Raw genomic sequence first — 24,418 nt, 5'->3', positions numbered from 1 at the left:
TCCCAACACCCCTCTGCTGCTCACCCCCAGGACGTTAAAGTAACTTGCACACGTGGAATTCACAGATATTCACAATCTTCCAAAAATTCGAGAGAGATATGGCAACATTACAACGGCGAGGTGCCGTTAATCTGAGACGGACGAAGACAGCAGCTCTGCATCACCTTGCGCACAAGAAACCATCCATGTTCCACAACACACTTCAGTCAGCATACACCTTAGCTATTTAAAACAACTCACACTACAACTAGTTCAAACAAAGATTTTTTTACGTCGGCCGGGTACATCAATTACTGGATCAGCTGCTGCATGAGACAGACACTGACGCTGTTCCGAAGAGAGGGGAGGAAAAAGAGAGGCTTCCATGTACTTAATATTATTCATATTATATAGATTTGTTATTCATATGTGTTTAAAAAGCTCAATACATAACAAAGAAGACCTTTGACGCGGCACTTTTATAATGTTGTCCGGAAGATTCTAACCACTTTAACAGCACGTTGACTGGTGAAAAACTCTGCCCGGTTCCCTCGGCCCCCACCGCGGAGAATAAACAGAAGGGCAACCATGACAACCATGCTTCTTCGCTGCTTTTGTGGAGGAAGTTACAGCGCCACGTACAGGCTCCTGCATATGTACTGCAGCTTCTCCAGCGGTTGGAGCTAAACGGAGCTGTCTCGTGTGGACAGACACTATCCGGTGAACATAGCGTGTGGACGGAAGCTTTCTTGCGATTGCGTTTGCGTTAATCCTATGCGTTTTGCCGTATGCGTCCTCGTGTGGCCGGGGCCTTAGTTCATGAGAACTAAAGAGTTCACAGGAACTTTTGTGGGAAAAGTACTAGGTGTGAACGCGCCTATTGAGGATACTCTTCCTTCATCCCCCAGTGCTCTCTTCTCACCCCCACCAAATTGAGTTTGGGTGACAGGGCACGCTTCGTCGTCTGACTAACGAAAAAACTTGTTTTTACTTTTTAACACTAAGGGTGCATTCACACCTAATAGTCCGCTTCTCTGGTGCGTACCAGACAACAGTTTTTTACATTGTTTAATTGTTCAGAAGGTTCGGTTTGCGTTCACACCTATGGTTCACACTGGCAAAACTCAAACGGACTATTGTGGTGACCACTGTATTACAGAATTCAATCTCGGAACTACAGGCTGGGGGTATGGTTCCGCACGGACACATTTGTTGACGGTACCTCCTGTGTATATACCTACAGGTTCTTATTATACATCCATGATATACAGTGGCCGTTTCTCAATCGCGAGGAAACTGGCTTCCAAGCCAATATTTNTATCAATATTGTGGCTTTCCAAGTTAACATTCATTGATATGACTGCGATTAATCAGCATATACTTCTGCCAGGGGATGCCACCTCTGAAATTCTCCTGCCACCCTCTTGCCACCCCATGAATATTTTTCTAGATCCGCCCCTGCACATCAGTAACTTAAATTAATTAATAAGAGTGTTTTTCTCTACTTGGAAACAAGCACCAGAGAAAACCTCAACTGAACACCACCTGCGCTGTCTAAAATACACATCAAAAAAACGGAGCGCAGTCAGACAACGCTGCGTAAAAAGCCGTTGATTGCGCAACAGCACTCTCACAAAATAAGGCAACAGATCAAGTACATAAAACACAATAAACACCGGAGAAACATACCAACGTGCGTCTCTGGAGCCTCACACACTCTCCTGACAGCTACATAATAAATAAATCATTTGAATCACAGGCCGTTTCTCAATCTCGAGGATACTGGCTTCCAAGCCAATATTTCAAGGATGCTACGTCATCAAGTGGCGTAGCAGGACCGTTCCAATGTCCAGCATACTTGGAATTCCACAAAGGCCGCGTCCTTGGTTTGGGGGAAATTCCGAGGCTGCACATGGGTAGACTTTGCATCCTTAAAATCTCCACAATGCTTTGCGCACGGACCAATTTCAAAAACCCTTGCGGAGAATGTAATGTTTACATTTAAATGTAAGTATGTAGTGTTGGTAAATATGTTACTTTGTTACATTTGTTATCACCAAAAATGTATTCCGTGAAAGTAAAGCAAGTTCATAATTAGATAGACATCGTGAGGTATTTATTTTCGGTACAGTTTATGTTGAAACCGTTAGAGACAGTGGCACACTTGTTAGCCTCTTGCATTCTTCTTCGTTTTCCGAAGCCGTGACTTGGAAGTACGCGACTACCAAGCCAGCATCCTCGAGATTGAGAAACGGCCACTGTTCAGATCCCCACAGAGGGGAAATTTGCAGTTACAGCAGGAAAGAGCCACAGACAGCTTAGTGTTGCATATCTTACATGCGTTAAAAAAGTACTAAGTGATAATATAATAAACAATATGCTAAAAAAAAAAGAAAAAAAAAAAAAAGATAAACTAAAAAAGTTACATAATTTTCAAAAATACAGATAAAAAATTAAGATATTTTATTGATTTAAAAAGGATTTTATTCCTTCTGCTTTGGTTAGTCTGTTATACTGCGAAGCAACAGCTGAACTGTGACTATAGCAACCCAACTTAAAATGCCGGCAGCATTGATCGAGGTTCTCTGTCCCGAAAATGTCAAAGTTTGTTCACAATTACTTTTATTTTGACAACAGCTGATGTTAAGTTGACCGGGCTTCTTTCTGCAGAATAATACGACTACACATAGTGCCTTGATCAGAGTGTCTTCAGCAGAAGTCCGCTATAGGGAAATAACAGGCCGTACAATGTCAAAATTGACCAATCAGAATCGAAGATTTAACAAAGCCCTTAATATTAACCAACCAAAGCATGTTCCCAAAAATATCTGTTTAGCAGTACGGTAAGTTTGGCATTGTATAAGTCATTTTCAAACCAGAGAGTAAATCCACTATTCAACGTATTTACAACGTTTTAAACACTTACTTCAATGAGGGTAAAGATTCCCAGCACTCCATATGGTTTCCAGTAGCACTTTATGATACATTTGGTGAGTGAAGGTGGTCGCAGCTCTTTGGTAGCTTTCTGGATCTCAACATCCCAGTATCTGTAACATAGAGACAGCATGTTATACAATGTTTTTTTAGTGTGATAAACAGTCTCCAGCCATGCACCAGGAGGAGTCAGTACATATGCTACATATTTGCTGAAGCTTTCATACATTTTTGAAGATTAAAAATCACATTTGTAGATTGCATCATTCCAAAAAACACTTGGATGCTCTATGGCACAGAATAAAATAATTATTTCAAGCTTAGGCACAGTCTTTTCTTAAGATTAGTTAAAAAATACAATAAGACCAGATATTTAGATACATTTAGGCATTAGGGGTATAAAGTGGCAACTGTATGTCCAGTCATGAAAAAGTGCTCCACAAATAATTCTCATTTTGTAAAAACCTTCGATATTTAATCAAAAATCATCGTGGTATCACAGGTGCCTATGGAGAGATAGCATCATTTTCTTGGACAATGGAGTGGCAGTTGCTTCCTTTTTAAGTAAAGCAGTTCAAAAGCAATTTGTCCCAGAACGTTTCAACCAAACTAACAAATATAGAAACATGACTAACAGAGCATAGAGGCATTGAGACCAGTACCGCATGCTCACTTGGTCACAGTTAGGATTTCGATTTCACTCTCAATCAAATGCATGCAACAAGATGTTAAAACACAATAACCCTTATCTGCTTGCTTACAGACCATAAAATGACATTAAACGTGATAAGAAATCAACTGCTGCGTGTAAAATTCAAACACTTGGCCTAGGTTCACGTTTAAAGACAGTTCATGTATGGAGTAGTGTTTCTGGTTCCGTCCTGCAATCAGTCTGCACATGTTGCAAAATATACCACCTTACAAAACACAATTGCATTTCATCTTCAACCTGAGGGATGGTTTTCCTGTCTACTATCATTAAAGCTAAACATTACAGCTTATCTTTCGGACGTTTTCTGATAATGTTTGACGTGACCGTCGAGTCCCTATGACTGAGCACTTATCAGTGGGATAAGGCACTGTCCAAATTGTAAAAGCGTGTTAAAAATGATCTGGCTTTGAGTTAGCTTTGTGTTTAGCACACGCTGAAGCAGAAAGGGGTTACAACTAGGCTTAAGGTTATCTAAATAAAAGTAGCATGGTGGAGTCAGTGGTTACTAAAGTTTTTTTTTTATATCCCACGATAATGTTACTGACAGGAGGTCCGAAAATTACGTTATTTTTCATAAATGAATGTTCTCAACGGGCCGGATGTTCTGTGTCCTGTTTTCATTTAATGCTCATTCAATTACATGTTTATAAGGCTTAAATGAATAACTCTCTGAATGACGCTTTTTAGAAATGTCAATTCATCTCATCATCACACGTTGGCCAGGCCTACATATAAGAGCCTTTATACAGTGTACACTTATAAAGTCTGACTATAGAAAGACTTATTGCATCTGTATAATAAATAATACATTAGAGAAAGACCTTAACATTTGTAATATTGGTATTCAAAAAAATGTTAAGTCACAATACATGTTTTCGTTATATTATTTAGCCCTTGGATATGCCATTTTATATATATTATTAACACGACATTTCTTATGGTTTTCATCCCATTTTGACATCAGTGTCATTTGTGTTTCACTTATTCAATGGCACTTGGTTGTTTATGTGAATGGTTTGCATACATTACAATTTAGAGGTCAACAGATGATTAGAAAGATAGTTGAGAACAAAATCTTGCTTATTTCTCTTGTGAATAAGTAAATAAACATTCTCTTAAGCAGGGTATATGCAGGAATCCTGAAGTCAAATGTAATACCTTTTAAGACCTCATCGTCACTTTGAGTTTTAACCGGTTACATTGGCGACACACTTTTCCTCACATTGACTATATACAGTATTGATTGTCCTTCCTCCTTATCTTCCAACCATTTGGATGCAGACTTGCATTTCCCCATAACGATGTTGTTTAACAACCGGCGTAAACGGACCTTGGCGCGCTATCAAGCAGTGAGCGTGCGATGTCCTGTTCAGATGACGTCAAATCCAACGGGATGCCATAAATAAACTACACAGAATCACACTACACACCTACGCAATGATTACATTCAGGCAGACTGTAGAACACAACCTCTTTGGACAATTTATATACTTATTGAAAACAAGCTACAAAATGTAATACCTTGGAAAATGCCGTTTAATACTTTTTAATAGCCTTAATTTTCGCTAAATTGATTTATCAACTTTTAATATTTTTTAAGACCCCGCGGTTAAGGCTTAAGAAAAAAACTAAACATTGCTTCGATTAAAGACGGTTGGGAGCCACAGGGCCCTTTTTAATTTAGACATNAAGTTCCGCTGCTGCCACCAACTACTTTTACAGCTCCCCTTAGACGAGTCGTACGGTCCCCTATAACTGTACTCTAATAGCTCACGACCATGAGAAGTTTTAACCGTCCTGTTTTTTCACTGTCCTAAGGAGTGTTTTCTTTGAGGGTACCTGTGACGGGTTTTCTTACCGCTCATTGATTACTCTGTCTTTATTCACATATTAGAAGATTCAGTCAGACCTAGTTACTTACTTATTTCACGTTGGACTAAAAATTTAAAAAAAACATAATACATGCCGTTTATAGGGGAGCCTAATATCACACGCCTCACCCTCTTTCGTAGACTGTGCGCCTCCCTTATGGTCCCTAGACAACGGTCCACGTCACTACCTTCGCTACGGTGATGTCTGGACCTGTGTTGTTATGTTAATCGACACTACTCGGACACAGACTCTCGGTCTAGTTACCGGTGCGGACTCCGTTGGTCAATGTAGCAGCTTGGAGGTGGAGGTCATAGTAGCATTTCTTATAAGCAACTGGGTATCAGCCTGAGACCAACTTATTTTCATTCTCTACTGTGCCTTTCTGGTCTCATCTTACGGGAAAGGTCAACAGGCTAAACCACCCCAGCCTACCTACTGTGCCCTCAACCTCTGCAACAAACCTCCCCGCTCGCGCCCACTCTGCCGTGCGAACCCCCAACACCATAGCCAAGTCCCATTCCACCTTGCCCCTGCCCTCAGAACATAAAACTGCGCACGCTACCCGCCCACCGCCCCCCCTCCCAAGTAACACCTTCCACAACCGTGCTCTTCGCAGCCCAACCACCTCCTCCGCTTTTCGCTCCCCAACCCTACTAACTCCTCTCGTCATCCTCTCTCCACTTTCATTTCTTCATCCTAACGGGTAACGCTCTCGCCTCAAGCCTCAGCTGCAGTAAACTTCTTTGCCATACCTCAGTTTACTTTCAAAACACTAAAAGAACGTATTCCAACTTTTATTTGGTTATCGCGCGTGGAATTATACCGGCTCTCGTTTCAGTACACATAAAAACGGAACTGACAGGCAACCCTCTGAATCAGACTCCGATTGGCTGTGACTGCATCCACTCAGAGTGTCCGATCCAGAAACGTGACTCTTATGCTCTTTACGTCACAAACAAAGATTGTGGATGAGAATAGACCTATAAAACAGAAAACGATAAGCAAAGCGCTAGAATCAAGGTGAGACTATCCGCATCTTTTAAAACTCTACGCACATTAGTTTCACCGAAATACGTAAACGCCTCTCAATGAAAAACTTAATGGAGTTGTTTATTGCCGTTTCTGTAGTTTAAGAGGAAAAACACAGCATGGCTCTGGCTCAAACTGCTGAGAAGTTATGATGCTTTGAACACAACGTGATATCTGGGATCGTATACGGCCCCGTGGGTCTCAGAGGGTTAACTGTACATGGTCTGGGTCTTACCTGTTCCCCACACGGTCTTCCTCATGCTCTTGTAATGCATGTTGAGCCAATCGAGCAGCTGGAGCTCGTAGGGTGAATAGATGTTACTGGCCAGAGGCGGTGAGCTCACAGGGAGGATTCCATCTATGTCCTCAGGGTTCAGATATGAGTTTGAACCCCTCTCTGACACACGACACAACACAAGAACCTGAGATGCAGAGGAATATTGAAAAGAGGGGAAAAAAACATTAAGTAATTTACAAGAACATAGTTATAAAAAACATCTACTGGCAAGATGGGAGTCCGGAAAAAGTTTTTCACCTTGTATATTTGCAGCAACACGTCAGTCCATGATCGTTTGCTCAGAGACTCGTAGTCCAAACTGCTGTAGTCCAAACCATGATCTTCCTCATTTGACTGAGAGAAAAATACATATGCATGGAGCTTTAAATATGTTGTTTTATTGTCGGCAAAGAAGCATCCATAAACAATTGGTTTTATGTCTACTTATTTTCTGAAATGTGTGAATCTGAACCTGCAGGGAGCACCAGTGTTTGAACTCCTGCACGTCTAGCAGGTACTCTGGTCTGATGTGACAAAGGCTGGCTCCCTGCACCCTGTACACAGAATTAGAATGAACCTTAAACATTCACAGTAGCCCCAAAACATGTCCAAAATATAAATGAAAATGCAAGCTGCAATCAATTCCACTAATCATAACTAAGGAAACAATGGGAGCCAAGTCAGCAGCACAGTAGCATGGTTTCTGTGTGTAAGGCCTACCTGAGAAAAGTGAGCATAGCTTCATGCTGTTGCAGCAGCTGATGGGTGCACTGGTCTATATCACTGGAAAACATCTGACACCGAGGAATACCAGGGATCTGTTTGCCAGTCAGGTGATGAAGCATGCCCACTACAGACCTGGACACAACAATACAATAGCTATGAGCCTTGTGTCTAGAGCCAGATCAATGCCAGCTGATGCAACATTACATTCGAACTCCAACTCCAGTATCATCTAAAATATTCGTTGACCCATATCGACTCTTTGAATAAATAAAATGACTACAAACCAGAGTAGAATGCCCATTTCCATTTCCATTTATGGGTCATGGATGACACATTGGAGACTTTTTAGGGCACCTAACTGCACCTTTTTATCTCATATACACACCTGGAGTCTTTATTTTGACTGACTCGATAAGTCCGTCCAGTGGTAGGATTCATTTGGATTTTTGACACAACTCTGTGGGGAGAAGCAAAGCATTCATTGTAATTAAACATAAAAGTGAAAGTAAAAATAGATTCCCATGCAAAACAATTGGGAAACTCTCGGGTATACCTTCTGAGCGTGTGTGGCACAGAGATAGGGTTTGGTCCACTCGGCCATCCAAACAGGCTAAACCACCTCTCCACAGCCAATAATACATTCTGGTAATATAGTCCTTCCTCAGAGTCGGCAGCAGGGAATTCTGGGGTGCCGAGATTGATTGTGGTGTTAGGAGAAACGTCTGTATTCCTGCTGGTCTGGCCGCTCACACTGTCACTGTTGGGAAAGGAATCTGTCCAGGACAGTACACACACAGTATTCTGAATAGAAAAAAACACTCCAGCTTAGACATACACAAACTATTACAAATATAACTCAATTATGTAGTACATTTAATATGCTCGTCTGAGGTTGTTTTCTTGTTTGTTGAGCTGTTGTGATCAAAGGATGAGGAGGAGGAGGAGGGTGATGAAGTCGGACCAGAGGCAGGACTTGGTGTGTGATAGCGCTGAAGGATCAGCTCAACAGCTGTGGTCCCATGCTTGGTACCAGTCTTGAGAACTATCTGTTGCTCAGAGCGGTGCAGAGCCATGTAGGGCCAGACTGTCAACACACAGTTGTTAGCGATAGCAAACAGCTTAACCTTGAACCTGGCAGCAGAAAGAAAAAGAAAAATAATGAAGTGAAAGGTTTTGCAACAAAGCGTTGAGTCCCTCAAAGTGAAGGGGAGTAGAAAGGACAAATAAGGAAGGGATTGTACTTTTTTTGAGGATGGGTTGTGAGAAGGAGAAAGGAAACTTGTAGGCAAAAGGAGAAAAGAGACAAGGAAAACAGAATCTAAGGGTTGGTGTTTAAGAATAATCAGTTACCTGTTGTGGAGGTGGTCAGTGAAGGTGATGGTTGTGCAGACGGACAGAGGGGTTGAGGAGCAGAAGGACACAGTGCAGGCCAGAGGGGTCACGTTGGCTTCCTGGTTCTGAATGCCTACAAGCTGTCTCTATGGTTGCAGACAAAGTAGGAAGTGAGGGTGGAATTTCAGACAGATCTTGATGGACAAAATTGGGTTTTGCTCAAGCTGTTACAAAATCTTATGGTTTTAGGACAGTGTGTGAAAATACTGTTAAGAGCAGAATGAAGTAAGAACACAATGTGTGAAATAAAAGTGCAGATAAATGCCGAATTCAACATGTTGACATGACATACGCGCGTTTTACGCCGTCTTTCCGGAGTACAGATTACATCATCCATGTCGCTGAGACAATCGTGGATCTCGTACGGACCGAGGAATTTGGCAGAAAGAGCAGAGCCAGGGATGGGCAATAGTGCGAGGACTTTATCGCCTGTCTATTTCGAAGTGCCTATGGACAGAGGCACGTCATAGTTACGCTTCATAACTGCTTGGGAGGCAGAAAGAGACTCTCTGGCGATTGAGTTTGCCCGGTGCAAACGCTCACGGAACGTAATACGTTTTTTTTACGTCCTCAAAAGAATACCTTCAAAGAATGATTGCATTCACTTATTTTTGCTGCAGTTGTGTGTTATATCCCACCAGATCATTTCTCCTTGGTGGGTAGGAAACATCTCTGATACCATCAAATCCGGCAAGAAACAACATGACTTTTTCCTATGACATTTTTCAATAACTCGAAACACAGCACTGTACCTGATCATGTTTTTGTGCAGGGATGTTGCTACCCTCTGGAAAGATGACCGAAACAGGCTTTATCTTTGTCCCATCCTCCAGTACAACCTCATCGACTTCAGCTGATACCATGGTTCCACTTCAAAGGTGGGCAGACAATGGATATGTAGAAGGAGAACATCACAAACAGATACAATTCAATTTGCAATATTATAAGCTAACGATGTACTATGTTCCCATTTCAGGCACAGGGATCTGGGTCAGAAAAATGCTGGCTGAAGTGTAATAGTGTAACCACATAGCTGTCCAGGCTGAAATCTGAACAATGTAATTCACAGAGGGATGAGCATTAGGTAGTTGGCTTACAATGTAAGCAGAATGCAACACGAGTGCAGTCCTGCCAGTTAATAAGTCCTGGCCTGATTGATAAAAATACCACTGATGTGAATAATAAAGTCAGTTTATGTGTGGCTGTTTTTCCTCTGGATTAATTTAGCTCCAATGGATGAACACAGCTATTAAATCACCACAAGCTGGATGAATGTAATCACAATCAAAATCTATAAATGTTATTGCTCAGTTTGCCCAAAAAAACAATGTCATCAAATGTGACAGTTACTGGAACACAATTGGGCCTGGGTGAGCAGGGTATATGCAGGAATCCTGAAGTCAAATGTAATACCTTTTTAAGACCTTTTTTAAGACCCTTTCCATACATTTTAAGACCTCACATTGACTATATACAGTATTGATTGTCTTTCCTCCTTATCTTCCAACCATTTGGACGCAAACTTGCATTTCCCCATAACGATGTTGTTTAACAACCGGCGTAAACGGACCTTGGCGCTATTAAGCAGTGAGCGTGCGATGTCCTGTTCAGATGACGTCAAATCCAACGGGATGCCATAAATAAAGTACACAGAATCACACTACACACCTACGCAATGATTACATTCAGGCAGACTGTAGAACACAACCTCTTTGGACAATTTATATACTTATTGAAAACAAGCTACAAAATGTAATACCTTGGAAAATGCCGTTTAATACTTTTTAATAGCCTTAGTTTTCGCTAAATTGATTTATCAACTTTTAATATTTTTTAAGACCCCGCGGTTAAGGCTTAAGAAAAAAACTAAACATTGCTTCGATTAAAGACGGTTGGGAGCCACAGGGCCCTTTTTAATTTAGACATTCCAAGTCATTATATGACTAGAGCTCAAGGCAGTTTGGACACAGCCTAAATGTTTATAAAGGGTTTCTATTTATAGAATGAGAGTTTTCACTTCCTGCCGTTTTAAGTTTCCCTGTGGAGAATCAGGACATGCGTGTGCATGCAGGTTATGTAACTCAGATTCCTGTCAATGCTTTCACGATATCCCCCTGATCCACAGGTGGTAATGCGTCATAAAAGGCAGGGAGGAACTAAGCCAGTAAACATGGATGTAATCAATGCTGAATACAAACGTTGTTAAAAAAAAACGCTTTGTGATTGAGGAAAGGAAATGCATTCATCATGTTGGTTTGACCTTGAGGATGCAACCCAACGCAAAAGAGCGAATGTTAACATTACTTTTCTTTATTTAGAAGGTTAACGCCTTGCAAATGTGGTGATCAATGTGTTTGTACATTTGGTTTTAAGTTAGGATGTGCTGGGAATTTAAAGGATCTCATTATCGAGGAATTTGTGGTAAAGGTAAGTCTGTTTCTGTCGACAGAGAGGACAATACTTTTTGTTTTTAAATCTCCTGACACGTACAAGAACACACGGTTTGATCTTAGAACAATGCTCTGCTCCAATCTTGGTTTTGGATATCAGGAGCGTGTTTAGTCACACTCCTATTTTAATTCTTAATGTGTGTGTGTGTGTGTGTGTGTGTGTGTGTGTGTGTGTGTGTGTGTGTGTGTGTGTGTGTGTGTGTGTGTGTGTGTGTGTGTGTGTGTGTGTGTTTTGGTGTATGCTAGTGTAGGGCAGGGCCAGGGGATTAGATTTGTTTATCTATTCCAAACAACCAATGTGTTTAGAATTTGTTTAAGGGTGACTTCACAGAACCAGCCGCTATATTTCCTCACAGATGGAGAGTGCACCACATGGATGCATTGAACTTTAAATGTATACAGTTTTCTTCCGGGGGAACCTTGCCCGGCCTCCATAGTCTCTCAAAAATCCTGTGGCAAAAGTTAAAAGGTAAGCACTTTTTATTAATTTTTTTATTACAGATGTTATCTTAAAACAGCTCTCTCGATAGACATACAGTAAAACATGTTGCTGCTAGATTTGAAAGGAATGCATCTCATTACGCGTTTCTGACGACACAACTGGACTTTGACAACATTTATAACACCATCAACGTTACATAAATTTCATCCCAATAAGCCTCTCACTCATTTACTGCTCACGGTCATGTGGTGAAGTTTTTCAAAGGAGGATCTTATCATGGACAGCCAGATATAACAAACTGAGAATCCCCAGTGGGCTAAAGTGGAACCTTCTGGGTATTTACCCATTTCATCTTATTACTAAGGAAAGTGACTGTGCACAAATAGAATATTTGGGGAAGTACTGTAGGCCTGAAGAACATATTGATATTGCGACATTAGACTAGACATTGTCATAGTTTTTGGATATAATAATATCAAACGTGTTGCCTTTTGCTGATTTTAAAGGCTGCATTATTGTTAAGTGATCAAATGTTTAAGCTTGTATTATTTGTCTTAAACTAAGTCATTAAATCCAGAATAACTTACTGAATATTAGTCGAAAAATGTAAATGTTTGGATATTTTATTAAAGCCCTAACAGTAAACCCTACACTATCATTGCAGTAATAATATTGAGGTATTTCGTTGAGCAGATGGCGATATTTGCCCAGCCTTATTAGGGAGCTTCCTGAAGTGTTCAGGGTGGGGAATTCTCTTTTTAAAAAATGAAAATCTACCAGCTACTACAGATACACACTCAAATTGATCCGTCACTCAATAGTAAATCATTATTTTGTGTCTGAAATCAATCAAAACGTTTGCATGGTGGGGGGATGGACCTTTGAGATATGACAATGACAAATGTGATCTTCAATATTTCCTAACATTCTAAAAAGAGTAAAAAAACAAACAGAAAATGAGTCAGCATTTAACACTTCCAGTTCTCTGGTCTCTAAGTTTCGGTCACACGCCGGGGGAAAAAAGGTATCTCGTTAACAAATGCTAAGGCGATTTTGAAGTTTTGTTTTACGACATCAAATATGTCAGTATTCTTACATTTCCGTGCATATTCTGAAGCTTCTTTGGGTCTTTAAAAAGACGGTTGGTAAAACGTGGCTAATTGAGACCGCTAGACACCAGTCATATGACCGTGATGAAGTTAGTTTAAAGAATGCATTTATGCTTGAATAATAAATAAAAGTGGTGTTGATATGTGGAGCTTATCATGATGAATATAACATGCAAGTATCATAAACATGTATTTGCCACAGAGCTTTTTTTCTGCAATATTCCAAAAGTTAAAAGGTCAAATTGTATTGACTATTTGTCACGAAACCTTTGCGATGCTAACATCAGGTCAGCATACACAAATATATAATTCCTGCCCCACTCTATTACTGTGACATCTGTATATTTACATGTTTTTATGTTGGGGATTATTCTGTTGATTATACACATTATTTGATTAATATGTAATGTAGTTATAACTGAAAGTTAGGGTTTTTTAGAGTCCAACATGATGATGACATGTATATTTCACAGATACAACTACTTTGTAAACAAACTTGTTGAAGGCTCTGTACCTCCGAAGATCCTGCCCAAGATTCTTCGACCTGTCCTCTGTGAGCACATCGTACATGTCCCCTTCTTCCAACTTGCGTTTGTATCCAATGCGAAACAAAGGATTGAGCCACCTGACGGAGAAATACTCAAAAGAGTCAGTTTTGGAGTTTGATAAAGATCAAGAGAACAGTGGATCTATTCATAATTGTCAGATGATCCAACTACACATGGAAGTGTAAACCTTAAAATACATTAGCAGCCATGAATCAGATACATCAATGTGAGCACTTTTGAGCTCTTAAAGTGGGGTGAACTTTAACTATATGATCTAATATGTAGGTCTAGAATAAAACGGCGAACTGCATACAAACTGGAATGAACATGTCCAACTTTCAATTGAGTAAAACAAAACCGGTAAAACAGGAAACAATAACCACCTAAACACAAATATTATTGTCAGGGTATGTTTCTGATCACTGTCACCTCAAAGTGAAACAAGTTTTTGTTGACCAACCTCAACGGATTAATAACCCAGTCACCTTTTTTCAAACAGTCAAAAGCAAAACAGTCTGGTTTCCGTTTACTCTCAGTTTCCTATGTTACACGTTCATGACAATGGGGAGTATAATGACAGAGAAACATTCAGCTACAATGAGACATTTTAAATCCCCCGCTAACAGCAGCTAACAGCGTTCATCATCCGGGGCATTTGGTCACTTACCAGAAAAATATCTTGGACACCAGGCCGGCCGAAGCCGCTGGGTTGGTCTTGGTTTCTTTACTGTCTTTTTCCATGGTAGCCCTCACTCACACGGTAGTTTCACTTTGACTTTTCCCCCCCTTTTAAATCCGCTTCTGTAGAGAAACTTCGGTTCACGCTTGTATTACATAACTGCTCCGACATGTCACGGCCCCCTAGTTGTAAAAGTTTTGCGCCCCAAGGTGTGTTGCGTGTCCCTCCCGGCACACGAGCTAGCGTGCAAAAGACATTAGAAAGCACCTTCATAGGCCCCGCCCCAGAGATCCCTGGATTGGCTGAAAATAATGACCACCCACCGGGATTGGCTCTGTGTCCAGCTCTGCTTTCACTCGATTGGCTGAGAACCTTTCCAGCATATATAACTGGATTTGCATCGTGTGTAATAATCTATAGTGATAATCGACATGTGGAAGCTTGAAAGCAAAACCTGAACATACTGTTCCACAAGTAGGATAAAGCAAAGCATTATTTAGTGAAGTTTAAACATTAACTTTGGGTCACTGTCAAGTACAGCTGTTTAATGACTCACTTGACTCGTCTATAGTATTTCAAGGTTATTTTCTATTTTACATTTTTGTTTCTCTTTTTATCTGTAGGCCTACTTATGTTTGCCTTAGTGCAACAGCCAGACCTGAATCCCCTCTTTGGGGATAAAAAGCTTTATAATATATAGTGTTGAATTATCATTATTGCCATTTTAAAATATACTCCCAGGGTAAAGTATAAGTTTTCCAATGGTTTAGTACGGAAAACGGTTCAAAGGTGTCCGAGTCATTTCCTCTTTCATGTGGCTTGCCTCAGTCTTATCACAGTGACTCAGCAAAATCTGTCTTTATTTCACATAGAGTTGATAGTTGCACTAACTGACTTTATCTCAAGATAAACAAGTAATCATGCATCACCGTAGATAAGAAAATAGCTTATAATGTGGTAGTAGTATAAAGTGTGAGTATTTTACAATCATAATTAGTACATGGTAAAGGAAATGACTGCATACAAATGCTTGCTCTCTTTGTCTGTATTTTGTCACCTTACACAAACACAGAGACATGATGGGGGAAGATATCCAGATGCCTCCTGACACACTGCAGGTGTTTCCTGCACTGGAAGAGTGAGAGAAAACCGCCTCTCCCTTTACCCTCTAACATTTCAAATTTCAAGGGAACAATTAGAAGGTAAATAACCAAGGTAGAAAATAATCCTGACATTGACCATCTAACGATAACAGACTGAATAAGCCCTGGTTCTCACACCTGGCACTTGATCCTCATGTTGATGTTTAGCTAGCACCGACTGGGAAAAGGGCTGAAGGAGAAAAGCCAGCAGGAGATTATTACAGGCAGCTGAACTCAGCCCAATAACATTCATCTGCAGGGATCAACACTCCTTTCCCATGCTACCCCAGTCCTGTGATAGGCCAACCTCGTCATCCCACATATCCCCAGGTTATTCTCTCACATGAATGAGCACAAAGGAAGAAGTGCACACTTTGTTTCCCTTTAACAACAGGTTACAAGATATAGGGCATGTCTGTTTTGATTCAGATTGAATCAACTGTTACACACAGTACCATGTGAAAACATTTGTCAATGAAATCCTTCATAGGGAGAACGTTAATGTAAAAAACAAAATACGGAAATATAAAGAATGCAGCATTACAGGAGAGATTTCACTGTTGCACCATATGATGCAATTCCATGCAAGGTTAGTACAAAGTGCTATAAACAAAAGCCTTTTATCATTATTACATTGATAATATAAACTTCAATAATTAAAATGTTATTCAACAAATGTTCCATGTATGTATGTATGTATGTATGGGTATTTGGAAATATATCAATGAAAATGTAATAATCCAATTACTATTTTGATTTTCACATAATCATATGGACATTTTATGACATGTGTTTTAATATCTTGCTTACAAAGGTAAAACAGTAAATAATATTTGTTATTGTTAATGTATGCTAAATGTTCATTAAAATGTGAAAACTTAAATGTAATGATGTAACTGAATTCAAGAATCTTTTTTACCCCAAATGACATCATTTGTGTATATATACTGCATTTACACAATGACTGTTTTCCAGCTCAGTTGAAAGGTAAAGATAATGATCGTATCATATGTAGCTGTTAATGGGACGTCACCAACAGGTTAACACAGATAACAACCTGTGCCAGCTGCTTCCCTTTCATTGGTAGATTTACAGGATTAGGGTCCCCTCTGAGATTGCACGGCAACAGCGCCCATGGAAACGACTCACGGCTTCAAATATCTAGAGATTTGAGTAACAATGTTCTGAGCACTGTCTCACTGTCATTTACCTGACTGTTTGAAAGCTGCATACATATACAGTTAACTGACCCCACACAGAAACTGACCCAGGTAAATGTAGAATGTTTGCAAATGTTTGGGGTAATTATTTGCCCCGGAAACAATCCCTATTTCTTGACAAAGAGAGTTTAAGACCTAATCCTTGTTTCGAAAAAAGTTTTCAGTTTTCAGTACAAGATTAGGATTGAATTTATTAGTACCTGGCTGGCTGCCTAATTCTGCTCACAGGATTGATTATTCACATCGCTCTACATGTTATATTTTTACTTGTAAATTCCAGCCAGAGGGAGGATTTGTTTTACTTCTATGCTTTGTTGCTGCTCATCTTACTGTCGATGACAATGACAGTATGAAATCAAATCACGTCATCCACAGTAACAACACGTCTTTATCACAAAGTGTGATGTAAAGACAGCACAGAACAGACTATGAACACAGATACAAATAGATTACATTCACAAAAAACATCAACTGTAAAGCATGAATTAAGAAACCACAAGGGATGAAGATGGTAGAGAAACTCAACCATTACAAATATATATAAAGAAATGATGGTTGAGCTTAAAAAAAAGGAAAGCATTCATGAAAACACTGAAATGGAATGTAACGTAACACAATTTCAGCTACTTTACTTATACTGTCCTACTTTGTACTTTGACTATGTTTGTATTTATACTTGTAATCCACTATATGTGTTTAACAGTTCTAGTTACTTTTAGATTAAGTCATTACAAAATATTTGTTTTTGATTAATTTGTATAGATCACAGAGACAGCATTCACAATAGTTTTTATTTGTGTGGTATTGGTACTTTTACTTAACTTAAAGGTAAGAAAATGTCTTCCTACACTGAAAATAGTGCTATAATGCTCTTAAATATAGGTTTGTCACAATACAAATGAACTAGCAGCTGAAAAAGACCAAAGGCACATTGACTAACCTGTGACAGTTATAAAAGTTAAAGCAAGGCAGTTAAAGTGTAACTTTTACATGACCAATGTGGGCGAAAGAGACAAGACTACATGGAAGCACATTCAGTACAGTAAAGGTTAAAGTCATAAAGTCAGCAAAATGTCCCACAGCAGTATCCAGTGAGCTAACCTTGGCAGTAGAACAGGTAAAGCTGGAGCATTACATTTAACTGGGGGGGGGGGTTTTATATCTTACTAAAATATATATTAGGTTAAGCAAAAAAACCAAAATATTCTTTCTTCTTTAAAACTTTAGTTAAGACCACATGCTACAGAAAGTAAAATAAGCATACAAGCAGAGAAATTGAAATACATAGTTAAACGTTAATGACAATTTGTTTTAATTGTTTCTCCATTATTAGCAAAAAATGTAACTTAAAATATGAAGTGTCTCCCACCATGCTAGCAGCTCTGTAAGACCTACACAATGCTAACACACTAGGCAGTCCTGTAGGCTACTAAGCCGCTTTCGGAGTGTGAAAAGCGGACTACAATTAGAGAGCCTGATATAATATTCGGTTTGCTTAACTAGAAGCAAAGAGATAACATGACGTTCCTGATATTTGAAGCATCCTTTCCTTTCTGCCACTTGATGGAGCTGTAATGCTGTACAACTAGTGTGGAGTTATATTGCATTGCCTTCACCTATTGCTGCTGCAACGAGGACCCGAAGTACTGGATTGTCGTATTTTGGTGCAGAACTGAGCCACATCATTCATTCAGTCAACCCTATCTCTGTTCCTAATCTTGTGTTTTCTTCTCTGTCAAAATCGTTTCAGATCCTTTCAATTAAAGACTTCCTCCTCTTGCAGATCCCCTTGCACATTGTGTGGAGTGATGGCTACCGTGCACCCTCCCACCACCACACACAAACACAATATACAGCTACTGATTGTGTGTCCAAGAAGGCCATGCACTTTTAAGTATTGATTTTCAGGCGTAGATGCTTGGCAGGTGGACGAGAAGCAGAATTCTCCAGAAGAAACAACACTGACGCACCTGTCTCGGGCCGACCCTCCCACCTCCTCTCTGTGTCCCTACTGAGGGATAGATCTCCGTCCTGTCCCAGTCGGGACATCCAAGCCGCAGGAAAAATGGGGAACATGGCAACAGAGATTGTAGCCTTCATCCTGGCCATCTCTGGTTGGATCCTGGTTTCTTCCATCCTGCCGTTAGACTACTGGAAGGTGTCCTCTGTGGACGGGACGGTCATCACTACGGCTACCTTCTGGTCTAACCTATGGAAAACATGTGTGACTGATTCCACCGGGGTGTCCAACTGCAAGGACTTTCCTTCGATGCTGGCTCTTGATCGTGAGTTGGAGTTGGTTTTTGTTGATGTTACAGAGATATAGCTTGATGTGCATATGCAACTAGTCATCTAGTCAAAGCAATGCCCAAAACACCTGTTGTTTTTGGGTGAATTACCAGCATTGTAAGGGTACAAGAGGTCATTTCAGTAACTAAGCTAAGGTGGACTGATACAACCTCTTAATGTGTCCGAATTAAGTCATATAAAGTCCCACAGTCATACAAAGGTCACTCGTCACTTCCCATGTCTTGCCATTAACAATAAGCAAAGGCATTGCTGTAATTCAAATAAACTGAAGGCAATTTTTACATTTGTGTGGTTTCAAAGATACTAACTATTATCTGTGGTCACTACCTGTTGAGTAAAAACTATGTCTTTCAAATCAGTCATGCTGTACAGCAGTTTTAAAACTCCTATGACCTGTATACATCACTTAATGCACTTCTTTGCCTTTTAATGATTTTGGCTGTGTTAATGAATATGTCATTTATTTCGGCATGGTTGTGAGTTTCTTCTGGGTTTTTTTCTCCAATATTAGATGTTTAACCTCAGCTCTTACAATATGCTGGTTATAAAGTATTTATCCAAATACAGAAACTCACATATCCAAGACTGAAATCAAATGTAGCTTTGCTATAGTCTTTACTTTGATTTAATAAGAATAGTGTGATTTTTTAAAAATACATTTTTTCCAAGTTGCCAATAGTTCAGTGAGAGGACTGATACCACTCTTATCTGTACAATATATAAAAAGCAACAGGTAGGAGGATATAGTTAGCTAAGCTTAGATTTTCGGTTTTAAATGTTGGTTTTGGTTAGAAATAAATATGAATTAATGAAAAAAATACAGAGACATATATGGTCAGGCTAGCCGTTTCCGTTAGTTTAAAGTCTTAGTGCAAAACCAAGTTAACCAGATGCTGGATGTAGCTTTACATTTAGCTTCCAGACATAAAGATAATGTTTTTTAAAGACTTTGGAACCACTAACTTAAGTCATCCCCCCTTGTGTGTATCTCTAAGCCTATATCCAGGTGTGTCGGGGTCTCATGATCGCAGCTGTATGTCTGGGTTTCTTTGGTGCCATCTTCGCCTTGATAGGAATGAAGTGCACAAAAATAGGAGGCTCGGAGTCCACCAAGGCTCGTCTGGCGGTCCTCTCGGGTTTCCACTTCATTCTCAGTGGTACCTTTCTCTGTATATATTGGGAATGTAGCTGCATGTTAAGGAAGCTGTTCAATTTAGGACTACATCTCACTGAATTACATGATCAGTTCTTTTTGCTTTGATTTCAGACCTCTTATTTCTCTTTGCAGGCCTCTGCTGCATGACTGCATGCTCCATATATGCTCACAGGATCACAACTGACTTCTTTGACCCCCTCTTTGTTGCTCAGAAGTAAGAATTCAAGATTAAAGGAAATATTTGTTTCACAGCAGATAAAAGGAAGTCCAGTCACATATGTCTTCTTTTTCCTCTTCAGGTTTGAACTGGGAGCAGCTCTCTTTATCGGCTGGGCTGGATCTGTGCTGTGTATCCTCGGAGGTCTTGTCTTCTGTCTCTCCCTGTCTGAAGGTTCCAGGTAAATGGCTTGATTTTTCTAACATTCTAGATGCTATCAATGTGATCCCCCGTCTGTCATCAGCAACAAGGGTTTAGAAGAAATCTGATTTGGACGAACTCTAAACTGCACTTAGTTGCTTACTCAATCAGGCAATTTAAATAATTACTTTAACTGCAATGAAGAGATGGCAGCAATGGTAAACATGCAATAATCTCTCTCAACATCTTGTCTCATAATCGTTGAACCTACAGGGCAGATTGTATAATCGTCATTTTTGATTAGTATTGTGGCCAACAGAGGCTGAATGTTTTCTTTGTTACAGTCCAGTAGTAAGACATGTTTCCAAGTGAAAGTCACCTTGACTGAGGGTAGCTAAAAGGAAATGTTGCATCAGATAAAGACTGCTAGCTTTCTCTTTCGGTGAAATCTTTGGGTCAGAATATGTTTTAGTAAGTCCTGCTTAATATGGTGGTCATATTGTGAATAAAGACTAAGATAAATATCATTTTCAGATAATAAACGAAATAACTAGAAAACTAATTAAATCAAGCCTTAGCTGTACTCATTCCTAAGTGTTTGTTAGCATGATAGCATGCTAACCTGCTAAACTAGTGTAAACTTTAAACCTGGTAAACAACAGCATGTTAGCATTGTCATTGTGAGCTTGTTAGCATTAAGCTGTCCCTTAGCACAGCCTAGCAGAGCTGCTAGCATAGCAAAAGGCGGTTATTCTTGTCATGATGTGGCTACATCAATGAACCAAGAGTAAGAAAGCAAGATAGAACATTTGAACAATAAAAAGCTTGATTTGGTTCTCTTTAACTGTTAAGCAGGTTTCACGGACAACATTTAAGCATGGCAGCACTAAATGTTTCTCCTAAATTATTAGCTCTACCGACGTGATATACCAAAAGATGCTTATCTAAAAAAGAAAAAACATATATTTTGTGTTTTAAACGGGCTTGATTTCTTATCCTTTTGTTTTTCTCTGTAGCGCTGAATACTCCTACACTGGAGCTGCGTCATTTTCTAAAGCACGCCACAAACAAAGCAAGACAGTCAACCGCCTCCACAAGGAACCAGGGGAGCCATCGAGGCAGTTTGGAAGAAATGCTTATGTGTGACATCAAACTTATTTCTACATGGATATTATCATAAGAGTTTGTGCTCACCAGAATTCACCAGTGAAAGCAAAGGACATGAATAACATTCATTCACTTCTGTTCCTGGAAAAAATAATTAATGTATCAGTTTACATATTCTCTTGAGTTTAAAGTGTCCAGATTCATCTTGAGTTATGGCTCAAAGTTGGGACATTTCTATCAATGACTGTATATCAAATATAAGACCGTTTTTTTCAGGGCAGGAAATGTGGTTTGGCACTGTTCAAACTCTCCGGCCACCTTCAACAAGCTGGTCATTTGTGCTTTACATAGACACATAAAATCTCTATTTTATCATTTTTGAGTTGAAGTCCAAGTGGACGTAGATTTTGAGCAGCATTTTTATAGAATATTTTCCTCTTGAAACCAGAGGATATCGAACAGATAGAAATAACCAAGATTTTTTTTGTGTGTGCCTACATTATATAAATAATTTTTAAATTGGAATCAATATATTTTTTGTATTTTTAAACTAAATATATTATCATTTAAAGCTGTATTAAAGATTATAAGCATGCAGTTTTGGAAGCAACACAATTCAATCATTATGACAAAGAAGTAACTAAAAAACAAATGGATTACTGATTAAAACCTGGGTAGAAAGGATATCATTTCATTGAATCCTCTCCTGCTGATTTAAGGCAGTCGAGAACACCTTCAGCTAATAGCTGCATCGCATTTTTTGGTTTCTTGGATCGATTGATGTGACCTCCGAAGGTCAGGAGGTCACATCTGACCCCTTAAATGACCCCCTATGCAGAGCAGGAGGCCAGACCGGAGGTTTCCCCTCATATCAGCCATCCATCTCCACCTAGGAATTATTTTCAATAGGAACCCCAGGCTATGTTACGAAAACCTCCTGGCCCTGGGGTTAGAACCAGCTGGCAGGGAGCAGCGCCCCGGTGCTTTCTGGCGCCTTACATCCGTAAAACAGTGTCAGGTGTCCCGGGCTCGGCACAATGCTCTCTGATATAATGGTGGTATTGTAGTGTCTGAGTTACATAAAGTGACGCTGAGAGTGCAGATTTGATGAATCAAACACCTTCTAGCTCAAAAGATGTTCTCTTGATAGAATATTTGGAAATATAACCGCTTACAAAAGTTATATCTTAGTTATTTATCGTTTCTTTCTAAAAGTAACCCTAGTATGATGAAGCCACTTGGAACTGACTGGTAACATAAAATGCAACGTTAAGTGTTTCACTTTTTACCTATTTACTTGAGATTTGATACACACTTCTTTCCTTTTAAAAGCTGAACACAAACAGTACCAGCGCAGAAGCTCTATATAACATTAAGAATAATTATGAAACAATATTTTAATCATACTCTTTGATTCACTTAAAACAAACCAGAATGTCCCTTAGTTTAAAGCAAATACTGAGAATAATACAAATCCTAAGAGCATATTTTAAAAAACTATTTCTTAAAAATGCAATTAATAATTTCTGTGGATTGGACAATGATTTTATAAGAAATACAAAAACAAGAAGACATTTTGTGAGTGTTTTTTTAATATTTTGATTGTATAGCTTTACATCTTCATGCTTTTAAAAATAATTAAAATAAACGTGAGGTACAGCAGAAGGGTTTAGAAACAAGGTAAGAAACCACTGACCTAGTTATTGATCTCTGATGGGAAGACGTTCACTGAAGCAGCAACACGAGGAAGCACCAGCAGAGAGCAGTGCAAATGCACATTAATACAAAACAACAGTCGATGCTTTCATTAATCATGTTAGTTTAAATTATTCCATAATGTTTTGCCTACTAAAGAAATGAATAAGAGTGTAGGTATAACTCTGTTTTATGGAATCTGATTTTCTTCTTTGTAGTGGGTAACATTAGATTAATTAATAATCTGATTATTTTCTTAAGAAAGGCAATTTTTATTTAAGAAAGACATTTGAGAATTTTATTGTGGACTATTTGAATACCAATCAATTCAGAATTTAAATCAAACATTACATTATTTTAGTAGGATGTATTGCAAATAGAAATGATGAGAACAATACATTCATCTGGAAAGGTGGTAGAGGTTATGCAGCTGTTGGCTGGTTTGCACACACAAACATTTAGAGTAGAATTAAAAACGATTTATCTTTGTAATTATCTTAAGAGACAGTCTAGGTTTTTTCCTTACAATAATGAAATTAATTAGAAAATATGAAGTGTTTTTAAGGTGATTTTGTTTCTGTGTTTCAGTTTTTTCATTCATGTTTCTCTTAATTAACCTTTAGTGGGTATTTTTTTGAGTATCTTTGTAATTACATTTTTTTATACTTTCATATTCTAGCTATTCCTCCAAAAACGTGTTTTGGATATCATGCCATTCAAATTTGAAATGTAAATGTTATACATTTTAAGAAATTGTAATTTTTGAATTACTACCCCAAGCTTCCATAAATGACCCGCATGCATTTTCTATGGGATCCTATGGGAACCTTTGATTCTTATCACCTGTTGCTGTCAGGAATACATTCACTGTGGACCATACAGACTACATCACAAGTGACACCTCTCAGGAAGATTATTTTACACAGCAAGATCTGATACCTGTCAGTATAATAATAATAATAATAATACATTATATTTTTTATAGGGCTTTTCAAGGACTCAAAATGGCTTTACAATATAAGGGAAGGTTAGGGTGGGGGGTATGGGACTATCAAACTTGATCAACCGGCATGGATTGATGAGGGGGGGGGGGGGTTTGAGTAGACAAGAGGAGACGAGATGAGGGTCTCAGAATAGCGGAGATCTTTGGGACAATATGTTCAAAACGTTATTTTTCAAAATGTATAAAAAAAGTGATTTTTCTTAACCAAAATGACAAAAATGGCATAAAAACACATATTATTCTAATACGGGTCCTTTTAGACCCACTTATGGAAGAGT

General features: G+C 39.1%; 2 protein-coding genes across 2 annotated transcripts in view; one reads left to right on the top strand and one right to left on the bottom strand.

The window, feature by feature from the left end:
• LOC104949966 (uncharacterized) overlaps nucleotides 1-14,211 on the bottom strand; it is a 42,236-nt gene extending 28,025 nt beyond the window's left edge. The window contains exons 1-12 of the mRNA XM_010776413.1: nucleotides 14,138-14,211; nucleotides 13,437-13,547; nucleotides 9,674-9,791; nucleotides 8,880-9,007; nucleotides 8,401-8,660; nucleotides 8,083-8,302; nucleotides 7,915-7,986; nucleotides 7,524-7,661; nucleotides 7,276-7,357; nucleotides 7,062-7,157; nucleotides 6,746-6,948; nucleotides 2,906-3,026 (exon numbers count right to left, since the gene is read on the bottom strand). Coding sequence (XP_010774715.1) covers nucleotides 2,906-3,026; nucleotides 6,746-6,948; nucleotides 7,062-7,157; nucleotides 7,276-7,357; nucleotides 7,524-7,661; nucleotides 7,915-7,986; nucleotides 8,083-8,302; nucleotides 8,401-8,660; nucleotides 8,880-9,007; nucleotides 9,674-9,791; nucleotides 13,437-13,547; nucleotides 14,138-14,211 — 1,623 coding nt within the window. The remainder of the gene's footprint in view (nucleotides 1-2,905; nucleotides 3,027-6,745; nucleotides 6,949-7,061; nucleotides 7,158-7,275; nucleotides 7,358-7,523; nucleotides 7,662-7,914; nucleotides 7,987-8,082; nucleotides 8,303-8,400; nucleotides 8,661-8,879; nucleotides 9,008-9,673; nucleotides 9,792-13,436; nucleotides 13,548-14,137) is intronic.
• Nucleotides 14,212-17,561: 3,350 nt separating this feature from the next.
• On the top strand, nucleotides 17,562-21,772 carry cldn10a (claudin 10a). Its single transcript, XM_010767377.1, has 6 exons — nucleotides 17,562-17,628; nucleotides 18,262-18,796; nucleotides 19,817-19,978; nucleotides 20,110-20,191; nucleotides 20,277-20,375; nucleotides 21,352-21,772. Exons 2-6 carry the CDS (start codon nucleotides 18,577-18,579, stop codon nucleotides 21,479-21,481), a joined length of 693 nt encoding a protein of 230 aa, XP_010765679.1. The 5' UTR covers nucleotides 17,562-17,628; nucleotides 18,262-18,576; the 3' UTR covers nucleotides 21,482-21,772.
• Nucleotides 21,773-24,418: the final 2,646 nt, after the last annotated feature.

Source organism: Notothenia coriiceps, unplaced genomic scaffold (genome assembly GCF_000735185.1).
Source record: "Notothenia coriiceps isolate Sejong01 unplaced genomic scaffold, NC01 NC01_scaffold00000339, whole genome shotgun sequence".
NCBI classification, from domain to species: Eukaryota; Metazoa; Chordata; class Actinopteri; order Perciformes; family Nototheniidae; genus Notothenia; species Notothenia coriiceps.
Note: the sequence above shows the minus strand (reverse complement) of the source record. Positions and strands in the feature narration are given on the sequence as shown.